The following is a 14,492-nucleotide window of genomic DNA, read 5'->3' on the forward strand; positions in this document are numbered from 1 at the left end:
TAGGACAAATGAATGTCATACTTTTTTAGTACGGTACATAAAAACCGGTGTTTGCTAGCTACAGAAAATCAAAATTAAACACATAATGTGACAGAGCAGGTCTGGAGTCAGTAGAAAAAATCATTCATTTATTTATTCATTCAACAGTTAAGCTAAAAGTGGGTGCACACACTGAGTTGGCTATATTTTCATTTTATACACAAACACTCAGCTCACCCTGTTATGGGTGTATTATTTACAGGGGTTTGTGCTTCACTAATGTACTACTTACGCAAGAGCTTGGTTTGCCTGTAGGCCCAGCAAAAGACTGAAGTTTAGTTTTAGGTGGCCTTAAATATTGCCCGTTTCAGTGCTGCATATGCTCACTTTGGAGGTAAAGGGAAAAGTCATTACCGGGGAACTTTATTGTAAAGTGATTTTTATTACTCATTGTATTCTGAGAATGGAAAATTGTAATAATGGGAAAACAATCTTCATGCAGAAACTTATTATAAGGTGTTTATGTAATTTAACATACGTAAGTCACTGTTTTAACTGGTGCAAGTCCACATCAATGACACACCTTTTTGGAATAAATGATTCAGTCCTTCCTAAAAAACCGAAATAATGCTATTTAAGGATTAATTTGCTTTTTTGCAGGACACAGTTGTATATGTACAATGTTGTTATGTATCTCATGACTTATGTTAAGTGTAGTGGACTTTTGAAATTATTGTATATAGTTTCTTTCTCTCACTTTGGCACTTTAATAAGTACTCTTGGTACTAAAAAAAGGTTTTTGTGACTTAACAATGGTTAAATAAAACCCCATAGGAAGCACACTGACCTCCCACCAACACTTGAGGTATGATAAAACCCAGTGGAAAACACAAAAGAAAACCCCAAACTTTGCTACATAAACTACACCATCTTAGCAAATTGAAGGACCTCCATGGTCCAGCAGTGGGCAAGCAGGTATTGATGATGAACAAAATGAGTTTAATTCAGTCCACTTGGAAATTTTTTTTAAGTTCAAGATGTATACCTTGCCTCCCCCCACCCACACTTTCCGAACCACTTGTCCCATACGGGGTCGCGGAGCCTACCCAGCAACTCAGGGCATAAGGCCGGAGGGGGAAGGGACACACCCAGGACAGGACGCCAGTCCGCCGCAAGGCACCCCAAGCGGGACTCGAACCCCAGACCCACCGGAAAGCAGGACCCGGTCCAACCCACTGTGCCACCGCACCCCCTCATACCCCACCCTCCAGCTCTGAATTATGTATATGAACATAGAATTAATTTAGAAAATAGATGTAAACAATGTTGTGAGCAGAGTTAGTACTGCACCACCTGCCAAAACAAGCCAGCTGTTCTCTTTAATGTCAAAGTTTTGGAGGGCTTGTGGGGCAAATAACAGCAAAGCGTAATTTCTCCTAATAACCTCTCTTCAGTAGGCAATCCACTCACCAGTACTATGCTCATCCTTTTTTCTGAGGACTGGGGGGAGTTGGATGGTCAAGGGATGCAGGGAGGCAGCAATCAAGGAGGAACCTAAAATCACATTTTTTAAAAGTTATTAATCAACTGATGATTGAAGGGCATCTTACAGTCTATGTGTCTGTTAATAAGGTCTACAGGCTGCAGGCCTAAGGAGAAGATGATTACTCACCACCAAAGACAAATAAGTAAAAAAAAAAATATAGAAATACATAAAAAAGATGAAATAAGATGCAGATTTTATGTTCCTTCATTCTGTTTAATTTTTTACTACATATTTGCTCATGGGGAACAACTGTCCCATATATGTATAAATAAAACTGTAATGTGGTGTTCCAACACTTTGTCAACATTTCAACACATTTTCTGCACATCTTGCCACATAACCTAATTACACGCATTAAGTCATTTGTACTGATAATGCTGAATTGGAACATTTTCCAATTAAGATGTAAAATTTAATATGCAAATTTCATATAATTATACATGCATTAATCTTGTAATCTATTATAGGTCACGAGACTCATGAGGAAATGCAAATGGCTTATGTGGGGGCCGTTGTTAGTTCATGAGGGCAGGCTTAATTTGGTTATGACAAATAACAACAAAACCCATGTTCAGCGTACAGCTCTATCATCAGCCATGCATAATAGTTTTAAATTTATTTTTAAATTCCATGTCTGTCTGCATCATCACGTAAGGCAGGGATGACAAACAACAAATGCGAACCATGTACCTCACTCGCAGTAATTTTTCTTCCTCTCGTGTCGATAAAATGAAGGTGTGAGCGGTGACCTCAGCGACTTTCAGAATCAAGTCGTTCCAGAATGCACCGCTGTTCAGAATTTACCTTTGTTTCCTCAGGAGGGTAACACATTGTTACACCTTCCTATCTGTAACAGAGCTACCGATTTTGATGAATTTCCAGATCGCCTTGTCATGCAGTTGATTTCAAACATCTGCTCGTATAAATGCCGGCTGCTGAATGTTTCTTGTGCATTATGATCATACTGTCACTTATTCAGTTTGCCCGACTTTTAAACAGCCAGCAGAGCAAAGGAACAAAATTTGACTTTGCTGCAGTTTTATTTCGAAACGACAAAAACTGTTATAGGAATGTTGTCAGCACTGTTGATTCCTCAGGTACGGAACTATAAATCTTGCTTGATGCATATTGACTCAGTTCAGGTGTGATGCGATAGAATTCCTGCCAGACGAAGGAACATGTTGGCAGCAAAACTCAATTTTCCCGGGGAGTCCTATTTGCTTGTATGACGTTAACAGCCACTCACAGTCTTCTGGAAATGCAGCAAAGCGTAAGCATCTGATTTATATGAAATGCTGTTACAATTAAACAAGCAAAAGAATATTGCCTTCCAGGGACAACAGCGAAGATGAAGGGAGAAGAAAAGCACAAACATATCCAGCCTTTTGTAGAAGGATTACACACCTGGCTACATTCATTTAGACATCGACGGACAGATGTACCATTACTCAGCAACTCGGGGGGACGGAAATTTGTGAGCAGAAAGTTAGACGAAGAGGAGAGCACATTAAAATTCAACGCGCAGACAGGCAGATGCTCGAGCGGCTGTATACACCGCCATCCTGCTTGACATTTGAATGGGGTTTCTGGAGGCAAGAGAACGGAGCTGAGCGGCACCAGAGCGAGGGGAGGTGGATTCCACGCTGTAAAATAGTTATTGATGACAAGCTGAATTACTGTCTCTGAGCTGTTAGCAGGGATACACATGCAGGAGTGGTTTTATCGCAAAATGCACTCATAAACAAGGCAACGAAGTGGCCCTCTGTACTGCCTGGTTATGAAACACCCAGACAATATATTGTTTATAGGCATGTGGCTGCTGTTGATTGCGATGGCATGACAATGCATTTCGGAGGTGGAAATGTTACGCCCAACTGATTCCAGTGGAATACCAATTTCATGCATTTATCAAATTTGTCGTAAGGCATCTTAAAGCAATGTCAGTGTTTCATTTCCCATTAGAAAAGAACAACCTGCAAAATTCAACCAGCCAACTGATTGCTGTTTCTGCATAATGTACCTAGTGCATTAATTTTATTAAATTAGTATCTGCAAAGCACAGATTTCCAGAGTAACTTGCTAAATGTGGTACTCTTAAGCTATTGACAATATTCAAGTGAGGTATCCATTGATCTTCATATATGTAAAATGACAAAAGTCTACAGGGGGTGTACTTATTTTTTCTTGTAACATTGTGATAGATGCCCCCAGCATACAAGGTGTAGTGAGTATATTGCTATTGTCTCTGTTGAATGTTCGAGTTTTTTTCTATTCTGAGGATGCTTTTCACAGTCGGGTGTTCATCTTTACCCATGTTTAAAATTTGTCCAAGTGCATAATTTCTCAGCAGAGAATTTCTTCTATGTGTACCACATATGTTCTGTTATTGAGTTACATGTTTTCTCATATGCAGAACATAATTTCAGAATGTATGTACTCAATAGCAAAGTTTAAAAGGTCAGTCTCCTTCACAAATTGTAATGGCTTAAATCATCTACAGAACATACAGGGGAATTTATTTTCTGAAAAGGTCTAGAGCCCAGTAGGATGTTTCCATTTATACAGTATTTTAAGGGAAGAGATTTTCAACAGACTTGTAAACCCTGCAGTCATTTGCATAAGAAAGTGATTGCATGTGAGGAAAAAACAGCTTTAAATGTTATTGTGAACAGGCTGACTCCTTTTCTGAGCCTGGAAGTGCTGCAGTCTTTGCAAAGACAGCTACTGAGTTGACAATAATTCCGATGGCCCTAAATGGACCTCCACATTATGTTATTGTTGCAGTAATACAAGCATGAGTCAGCAGGTTCCGAATCATACCGTAGCTCCTTCTCACAGGTCAGGCTGCAAACCGAGTCTCGCTCTCAACGGGAAACATGAATCTCAAAATTAGATCTTGCGACAGATTTGTGAGATTTTTTTCCTACTTATTTTCTAATGGAGCCCATCTCTTTGGTACATCTTTCCTCTGCATGACTCATGAGGCACCTTGATGCATTAATGTCCCATCCTATACAGGCTATTAGTCTACATGCTTTTTTTTCACACTGTGCCCTCTAAAAAAAATGACAAGAATTTATTTTGTGCAGCTTTTCATGCTCTGTTCTTCTATGGCTTCTCTGTTAGTAATCACACAAGATCATTTCTGAGATTAGTTTTCCACTTTGATCACCGACACATTCGCTTCTGAAGAGCTCGTCGGGTTTGCTCGCTGTTGACATGCTCCGCAATGCAATATAATGGAAAATAAGACCAGACTTTCACCAGAATGCCCCTTCTTCCAGGTATACTGCAGTAAGCAGCTTCCATCGCTGCCATCTTGTTCACTTACCCCATTGTTCATTGCCCTCACAGCAGAGACACTACAGACCTCCTTCAAAGTATACTGTATAACAACAGCAACTTTTTCATTTCCATGTCAGGAGAAAGTCCCACTAGGAAACTGTTGTAACAGCGCACAGCAGTATTTACCTGAAAATAAATATATTTCTAACTCTGCCATGGATGGTGCCGAGCCCAGCTGAGAAAAGAGGAGGGTTGAGCGGGGGGTTAGCTACTCCACACCGTAAAAACCTTGCAAGCTACAGAAATGCCAACAAGGAAACTTCATGACATCTCAGCTTTTAGAGATGCCTGGAGAGCCCTTGTTGGCACCCTATGCCCCAGGAGGAGTGGAAGGCATAAGAAGAAGAAGAGATATATTTCTGCCACATCTGATCTTGTTTTTCATGCACACAATGTTTATTTTAATTTTCTTTATAATCAAAGATGTCTTTTATGCCCTTAAGTGTAGAGGAGGAACTCAGACTCTCTTGTGTTATTTGGCTGCTCCGTATCTATGTTTATCAAACAGATGCATTTGAAGAAAAGACACATAAAAAGAGCACTGATTGTCCTAATACGATCTTATCAGATGTAATTCCACAATAATTTAAACTTTTATCACAATAATTAACCCTGAGCAGTCATCATATGGTATTAAGCCCAGATGACACCATATATGTGACCTTTCACTTAATCCAAGGTCCATTGAAATCCCAGCGGTGAAATCCGGAAAAATCATCTCAAATGCGTGTCTCTTATTTTATTTAACGGTGCATTGTTCGATAATTTTGGTGACATTCTAACAAATTCCGTTCTGTAATTTGCAAACAAAGGTATTTCACAGAGCGAAATTACGGGCAATCTCTCTGGAACTTTGTACAAATGGAAAAATGGGGCTTTGACGTTTGCTAAAGCACTGGCTTCAGAAGGGAAAAGGAAAGAGGGGAATAACTGCTCCCAAATGGTGCCGGAGCGAAACGAGGGGTGTTATTGTATTAGTTTCCCTTTGTCTGCTTCGTTATTGCTGCAGTGGCCGTGCTGGCAGTGTGCCCGGCGTAAAGGATCGCTGTGTAGGAAAATGATCAACTACCCAAAATTCATTCTGATTGCCTCTGTGTGCATCCATTATGTTCTGTCTAAGTCGAGGCAATCAATCGCCCCCAGCCCACGCAAGGGGGAGCGAGCAGAACAGATGGCGTCTTCTCTGAAGGTCAAATTAGTTTCACTTTGTCACCTCGGCCTCATAACCTCCCCCATAAATGCTACAGCGAATCGCCAGCAACGCAAGCAGATGCCGAAGCCCATCGAGCGGGATCTTTCGCAGAGAAGCACTTGGGAGGGGTGGGGCTCAGGAGATTGGGGGCTGTTTGGTCCAAATATTGACTCCGGAGCCCTAGCACCACATGTAGCCTTTCCAAAATCTCACGGGCCACAAATTCATTTGTTCTGTAAATATCCGATACTTAAGCTAACAGGTCATGAGCCGAAAATGCAATTATAACATGCAAACATTGCCACTGTCATCAATAACGCCAGGAGCATTAATTTCCCTCCCTCGCTACGGTGTCAGAAATCGATCCAAATCAGTCGGAGGAAGAGATTGCTAATGAAGACTTTCTGCCAAGCAGCGCTGCTCATTTAGAGCCCGTGCTCCTCGCGGTCTGGATAGACAGCTTTAACTTTCAGTGCCACCGTGCTCCTCTCTTTGCTATACTGTTGTGTCCAATCAATTTCAGACAGCATAGACTTTTGCTCTAATACAATTTCATGGCCACCTATAATTATTGTAATACATGTCTCTTTCTTTCTGACTTACTGTTGAAACGATTAAACCGAATTATTTCTGCCAAGTGAGACTCGCATTGAGCTATAATTCAGCGTATCCTCTTGTTTCCCAGTAGTCAGTAGAGATCCTTCAGAGGCCTGACAGGAGATGTCACGGTCTTGTGTATTCTCTTTGTTTAACCTGTCCTGCCAGCAGTTGCGGGTGTTGTGTGCGAGGCAGACGGTCAAGCCGCCCTTGGAAAGGATCCACAAGGACTTGCAAAGCACTGTTGTAGCAAACTAGAATGCCTGGGCTCGGCAGCAGCGGACGAGTAATGAATAATGAGAGGCGGCGCACGGACCGACGTTATCTGACATAAAGGCGTTATTGAGCCATGCAGGAACAACGTTCTCAATAAACGTCTGCGTATGTAAGAAGGTGCACAAACACTGAGCTCTCCCGTGAATTTGCAAACCTGGGCTCGCTTTCCTCTCAACTTCCGACAGTCATTAATTTTTAACTCTTTTGGTGAGACAAACTGCATCATTTTATTGATACGGCATCTTGTGTCGTCTTATGGTACCATGATGCCCCTATTGGTCACTATAGCAAAGACAGTCTTCTGAAAAGCCTCACAGATACATTCAGTGGCATTTTAATATGGCCATGGGTTATGATTTTACAAAAGAGGATAGAAGACAGTGCTTTAATGTATTTTATAGAGAAACAGAAATAAATAAAGAAATTATTCTTATAATAATAATAATAACAACAAGACAGATGTACCCTGCTATCTGCCCTCCCAGTATCAGTACTTCTGATATGACACCTCTTGAAAATGATTACCTTTCATCTCTGTCCTCTCCCTCCCGCTATAACAACTTTTTGTCAAAGCATCTCTGAAAGAATGAAAAATTAGCCTCTAAGAACGTATTTTCTTATAATTTCTTATTCTGACTGACAAAAAATGCCACAAAACATTGTAGCGATGGCAATAGTGCACCCATAATGCAGCACTGCTACTGTGGATGGAAATAGTTGTTGGGTAACCATTGTGGGGAGTTATGGAGGATTAATGACTCCACTATTGTTCTGGTGTTCCTGAGCTTTAGGTTGTTGGTTTGTTTTTGCATGTGTGTGTGTGTGTGTGTGTGTATGTGTGTGTGTGTGTCTTGCTCCCGAAGAATGTGGAGGTGCAATAAAGCTCAAGTTCTGACGCCTCTGTCATCAGAGCCATTTTTCTGTAACGCCTCCAACAGCACAGTTTGGGCGATTCGTTACAATATTTCTGAGCAACTGGCAAATTCACGTACAGTATTCTGTTACACTTTATTATTATGGTTATTTGTTAAGTATTTTACGTCATTTTAGAGACATTTGTTAAAGTTAGAGGGTGTTTTGGGATGGGCTGGGAACTGACTATAAATTCCCCAGTAAGAAATAATGGGAAATGAGCTCCTGCTATCTGCCTTTTCATTATCCACCCCATTTTCAGGGACTGACTAAGGACGGATAGCGGGGTACTTACACTTGTTATTATAATAATAAAGAATTTCCATTCAGCTGAAGCATTCGCAGTTATGACTGTCCAGGGTGACTTACAATGCTAAATACATTACAGTGAGCTGCTTACAGTTCTCTACCCATCAACACAGCAGAGCAATGTAACACACACTCTCACACTCAGGGCAATCGAAAGTCTCCGGTTCACCTGAAGCATGTCTTTGGACTGTAGGAGGAAACCTGGGCACTTTGATAAACCCTAACCCAAAAACATGCATGTCCATACAGGATAAGCTGGATTCAAACCCATTGCCCTGGTGCTGTACGACCCCATCGCTACCCACCGCACCACTGGAAACTGCTGGTGGAACCAAGTGCTTCATATTTTAAGGTACAATGAAAGAAATGTTGGAAAAAAATTAATTGTGGTCCTCATTTCTTCCCTTTACATTTAATCATTTATTTGATGCTTTTCTCCAAAGCAACTTACGGTGTTAAGGTTACAATTATTTACCTATTTATACAGGTGGGTAATTTTACTGGAGCAATTTTAGGTAATTACATTGCTCAAGGGTTCTACAGGTGGAGGTTAGATTCAAACCTGCGACTTTTGGGTCTAAATCCAGCAATTCTAACCGCTAGTTCTGCCAGCTGTCCTGTTTTTTCTCTTTACATTCCAGCAAATGTGCTAAGAAAGATATGTTCCGCAGGCTTTTCTCCTGCACTAAACATGTCTTATAGAGTATAAACCGGCGCTAATCATAGCTGTGCACTTGGGCATATCACAACCCTTTCATGCAAAGACTGAACTGAAGACTTGCTATGGACTGGCATCCTGTCCAGGCTGTGCCTTCTTAAGTTACTGTCCAGTGAAACCAGGATAGGTTCCGAACCACCGCGATCCTGACAAGGACAAGGGGTTAATGAAAGTGAGCGAGTGTATTGAAGACTTCTCATTTATTTCTTTTTCTCTTAACATACTCAGCTGTTCCTCAAGGACACAAAACTTTTGTTTTTCACGTTTTTTGGAAGCTACATTTTGCCAAAAAAGGTACCTTTGATGTAATTTTTAAGGGCTTTGAAGTGTATTAAACAGCTTTGGAGTTCTGAACAAATCCTGTTTTTCCCCACTGCCCAAAAGGTATGCTTTCTGAGCAGAATTTCAAACCACACTAACAGAAAAAATTAAGAATTTTGTTTGGTTTTCTTCTGTGCAGCTACAAAATATGAAATCAATTTTCTATTGACAGGGAACAAATTAAGCAGTGGATCTTTGTAAGCACAGTACCTTGTTTCACATGATGTACTGTAATCAGTGCCTGGATTGTAAACATTCAATAAAATACCTTGTTGATAACATTAGCCGGGGGGTAAGAATGTAGACATTCTGTACTGGGAATATTTGCAATGCACATATAAATAATTTTAAACAAGAATCAATTATTTTTTGTTTACTCAAATTGGTGCATTTGTACATGCAGGTTCACGGAATATTAGTAAGGTAAGTTACATCCAGACCACTGTCAGATGTAAAAATGTCCTTAAGAGCACCAAACAAGGCAGCAAAATGAACTGCTGGAATGTTCACATCCTACAGTTTTACCAGAGATGCATTTGCTTCTTCTGCTGTATTTCTGCAACAAGTGTAGTTTCACGTTGAGCCGACAGCGAAGCGCTTCTTGTAGTAACAAAAGTGGCCACTGGAGGTCGCTGTTATCAAATACTGGCAAAAGTTCCGATTTTTAAATGGGCAAATCACTGGGGACATTCACAAAGTGTCTTTAATCGCACTATGTGTACTTACTTGATTGTTTTGCGCGTTTAAAAACCCTATTATTGCACAAAATACAATCAAAGACAGTGTCTGGTTGTTTCTGACAGTACTATTTACGGGCAGCAGGTGGTGTAGTGGTTAGGATTGTCCCCTTGCAACGTGAAGGTTCCCCGTTCAAATGCCCTCCCACTGTGGTACGCTTGATGAACGTACTTACCCGGAGCTGTTACAGTAAAAATACTTTGTACAAATGGGTAAATTACCACAGAGTATATTGTCTAAAATTATATCAGCTTGGAGAAAAGAGTGGCATAAATAAAGGTAAATATCTAGTCACAGTCAGAACAATGGAATGGTTTTTCAAAAAGTGCAGAATGGAAGTTATAGTTTAATCTGAAAATTCCTTTAACATTTCTGGCAAATTAGTATTTATTTTGTTCTGCAAAGGTGTGTATTTTCTTTAGCTTTGTATTAGAGAGCAATTCTCCCATAACAAATGGATCCTCCGTTCCCAGGCATCATTTCTGCTCCATCAATAGTAATTATTTAGCATAATAAAACAAATTTTAAAAAAAAAAAACAAACAAACAAACCAGGGCTCTCTAGTGCTGCTGCTGGAGGGCCCCAGGTTGCACACATTTTCCAGCTCGCTTTTCCAGTTAACAGAGGAGAGGGGAAACGATCTGTTTTCATTAAGGACATGATTAGATTAATGAAGTGCCAAAATAGCACTGAGATGGAAAGAAAAACTTGCACATTTATCCACATGTGCATGACCGCAGCCTCAGGGACCTCCTACGCGGCGGTAACCATCCACATCGGTGTTGCCCAACCAAAGTACCAGCAGGATGTCGCTCTCCAGTTCCATTTAAACATCCAGCAGCTTCAGCATTTCAAGAGGTTACGTTAGTTTGCTTGGTGCTAATGGTACTAACTGGTTTAACCGAGCGCTTAAGTGCTCACCTGGGCAGGAAACAACCTATAATAGTCTGTCTGTAGCACTTTAAAAAGTGTCCAGTGTTTTGGCACCACGAGAAGTTTTCCACAGGAGGGTCTCCGGGGCCGTTTGGACGTGAAGTGTCCACAAAGAGAGCCGAGTTCCAAACGTTGCCTCGTGAAGCAGGAATCTCAGCAGACTGTATACACACCATACAAGAGACTCTTGATTCCACTAATTATTCCCTAATTGAACCAGTGTTGCATTTCCTCAGTGCTGAGTGCTGTTAGCTGTTCAAAGAGCTGAAACATTCGTGCATTGCATCCTTCTAGGCCCATAGAGCCTTTCTTATAGCGGCGATTGTTCACAAATAAAGCAATATTTAATTGCCTTGAAAGGCATTACTAATTTTTAATGGGCAACTGCCAGACCACTCTTACAAAGGTCTTTCAAAGCCCAAACAATTCCTTATACTACATTGTACAGTTGAGTTGCCAGCAGTGATTATTTTTCTCTCCAGAAGGATTTCTTGGTTCAATGGTTGCTCGGTGATTAAATACAATAAGGCCCACTGTGGCGATGGTCATTCCTATGCGAGAAGCAGATCGTGGCTGAACTTCCCTTGGCACCCAGATTAGAGCGTGGTGTTGTTTCGCATCTCGGGTGAGCAGCAGGGTGGAACACCACTGGCACCCACACAGAGGGACTGCTGCTGCAAACCTTTGATTAAGAGGCCTACCCAGAGGATTCTTTATTTTCCTGTTGAATTATTTAGCAGTCAGTTTGGCCAGACAAGATTTTTTTGTGTTTACATAATCAGACTTCCACACATCGCTGGGGCAAAGGAGTCAAACAGTTAAACAATCCAGCTGTATAAACAGCTGAGATTGTAATTTCCTTTGGAAAAACAGCATTAAATACTGGGAATTAAAACTTTACTGAGAACAATTATAAACTATTCCACAGAAAGCAATATTTCCTGCACCTTAAGGTACATGTTATAGTGCATTACTTAGAATCACATATTCTGAGTGACAAATACTATCAAAATCTTATTCTGCAGGAGGTAGCATAATGGTTAGAACTACTATCTGGCATTTAAAGAACCCACATTTGAATCCCACCCATCCTACTGTAGTATCCTTCAGCAAGGCCCTTACCATGAATTGTTCCTGTAAAAGTTACTGAGCCATACAAATGGGTAAATTATTGTATGTAGCTTAACATTTTAAGTTGTTTTTGGAGAAGTGTCAGCTAAATACATTTAAAACTATACAAAGTCAATCAAGAATGCAAAGGTCCATTTAATACATAAAATATTGCTGTCACCACAACTTCGCATTTTAGTGAATGATAAACATCTGTGAAATAAGGTGGAGTATAGCTTAGACCAGGCAACAGTGGGTTAGTATGTGTTTGAAATACAGCCAAAAAACTCCCATACAAAAAGGTAGCAACACTGAAGATACGAACAGCTGTTATGGAGAGGGATTATAAACAGGAAAATCACAGAAAAAACAAGTTCAGGTAAACACGCAAGAAGCTCTGACTCGGTCTGAATTTCTGAATGTTTCGTTCATTTATTTACATAGCCGAATACAAATATACACTGTCAATGCTGGCACTGTAAAACACTGAAAGTAAAAATGCTCCTTCCAACCATCCACAGCTTTCAACCAACCCAGGTTACCAATTTTCCCTTCAGTGTGTGAAAAGTTTCAGCCACCCCTGAAAAAGAGAGCAAAACAGGATTTGACTGAAATGGTTATACTCATTTTTCAACACTAAATGAATCTGATAACTGTTAGTGTATGTTGGTCATTCTCCACCAAATACTTACACAATGATGTTGTTGATGGGGATATGGATCAGTTTGACAAAAAAACCAATGAAGCCCATGATGGCAAAACCAATTGCTGTTGCCATGGCAATCTTCTGGAACTCTGCAAATTCAAAACCAGTTTTATAACCTGCGTTAACATGTACAAGCTTAAGACAACCATTCGAGGATGGACTAACTGGACTGCTTCCCGAAAGACAAGTTTGGCAAACATATATACAACCTTAAAAAATAAATTCTAAAACATACTGCATTTGGGTTGAGTGATGTTATTGTTATAGATGCAAGCTGAAATGTTTCAGGTTTGTGATGACTGTGACAGGCACAATTATGGAAAGTGTAAGACATACCTTTTCTGTCTGGTTTGGTACACCTCTTCACAAGTCTTATGGAGTCCTTCACAAACTGGCGGCTGGGCTCCACAAACTGCATTACCTGATCCATGGTGACCTCAAATGACTTGCCTATGGAAAAGGGGGTTTTTAAAAAAAAAAAAAAAAAAAAAATCTTAAAGATGGTGTAATGCCATTCCAAAGTTAATAGATAACACAAGACAATCTGGTTTTTGGAAAAATCTCTTTAAAATTACAAAAAAATTTGCTGAATACAAACATTTTATGAAACTGATTTTAACCATTAGATCAGAGCAAAACCGTGATATTATAAGCAACACCACCACCTCACCCTGCTCTGAACGAGTGGTGTAGTAGTAGCGGACCTAACAAGCCACTCCGGACAAGTGTCTGATATTTCAGAACTTATGGTACAGTTTACTTCATTTAAGAAAGACTATTCCAATGGACCAAGTTTTACAGATTAAAAAAACAGGACAGAATCAATAGCTGAGGCCTACGCCCGGACTCAAGTCAATAGTGAAGCTATGACTCGTACTAAATAATAAACAAGCTCAGCAACCAAGTCTTTTCTTTAAATTAGTGTGACCTATTACATCGTATAGTTATCTTTATTTTTTATTTTTTTTTTTAAAAAGCGTGTAAACGCCGTAACATATATATATTCAAAACGGCTGAAAACCAGGCAAGCTGATTCGTAGTACAATATAATGAATATATTCCTCCTGCTAAGTCAAACAAAATGCTCATGATTTAGTCTTACAGCGTTTGAAAAAGAATTAAGAACACAAGATCTTACTTTTGCAACCGTGAAACTCCTACTCCACGCCTCGCAGCCACAGTCTAAGAGCCACGTATGTTGAAAGTAGTTTTTAATATACGCTGACGTAGCTTTGCTGCACGCATGCGCGGAACAACTTTGACCCGGAGGTGATCTTTAAACCACAGGAAGCGAATGATAACCGGCGCCGTGCTTACTGCTGTTTCAATTATTGCCTTTCATACTTTAATAATAACCGATTCTGTCTAATTTTATATAGAATTAAGTACAGAACTGTTGTTCAAGATGTCTTTGAAATATAGTAGCCTTAGATATTCAAATGCAATTTTATTATTACTTATATTATTAAATTATGAATTACTTTTGTTGTACAATCATCATGTATTAAACGTTCCACACACCAATTACAGTATTGTAATAAAGCTTAAAACTTGAGATAAGTACAAAAATAAAAGAGAGTAAGCTGCTAGTTGTTAACTATTATTTGTCTGGCACTTTTGTCCAAGGCAGTTTACGATATGCTATGCTACGTCTTAAAGATCTACACGTATATATAGCTGGGCAATTTTTTACTGTATTATTTCAGTGTAAGTACCTTGATCAAGGGTACTTTAAGAGGAGTGAGAGTTGAAATTCATACAAAGCAACAACTGAAGCCACTACACTACCTTCTGCCCCAAACAAACAATT

At 39.9% G+C, this 14,492-nt stretch overlaps 1 protein-coding gene across 1 annotated transcript; it reads right to left on the reverse strand.

Annotated features, from left to right (window-relative positions):
- Nucleotides 1–12,664: 12,664 nt before the first annotated feature.
- Nucleotides 12,665–13,913, reverse strand: sec61g (SEC61 translocon subunit gamma). The gene is made up of 3 exons (XM_018754026.1): nucleotides 13,821–13,913; nucleotides 13,019–13,132; nucleotides 12,665–12,771 (listed from the first exon to the last, which is right to left on the reverse strand). Exons 2-3 carry the CDS (start codon nucleotides 13,110–13,112, stop codon nucleotides 12,665–12,667), a joined length of 201 nt encoding a protein of 66 aa, XP_018609542.1. The 5' UTR covers nucleotides 13,113–13,132; nucleotides 13,821–13,913.
- Nucleotides 13,914–14,492: the final 579 nt, after the last annotated feature.

The sequence above is a fragment of the Scleropages formosus genome, chromosome 9 (assembly GCF_900964775.1).
Source record: "Scleropages formosus chromosome 9, fSclFor1.1, whole genome shotgun sequence".
NCBI lineage: Eukaryota > Metazoa > Chordata > Actinopteri > Osteoglossiformes > Osteoglossidae > Scleropages > Scleropages formosus.

Excerpts from the sequence above, each read along its gene's own strand:
- sec61g (XM_018754026.1), bottom strand. The coding sequence starts at position 13,112 with ATGGATCAGGTAATGCAGTTTGTGGAGCCCAGCCGCCAGTTTGTGAAG. Across the intron at positions 12,772-13,018 it reads TACCAAACCAGACAGAAAAG|AGTTCCAGAAGATTGCCATG; the intron begins GTATGTCTTACA and ends TTGAATTTGCAG.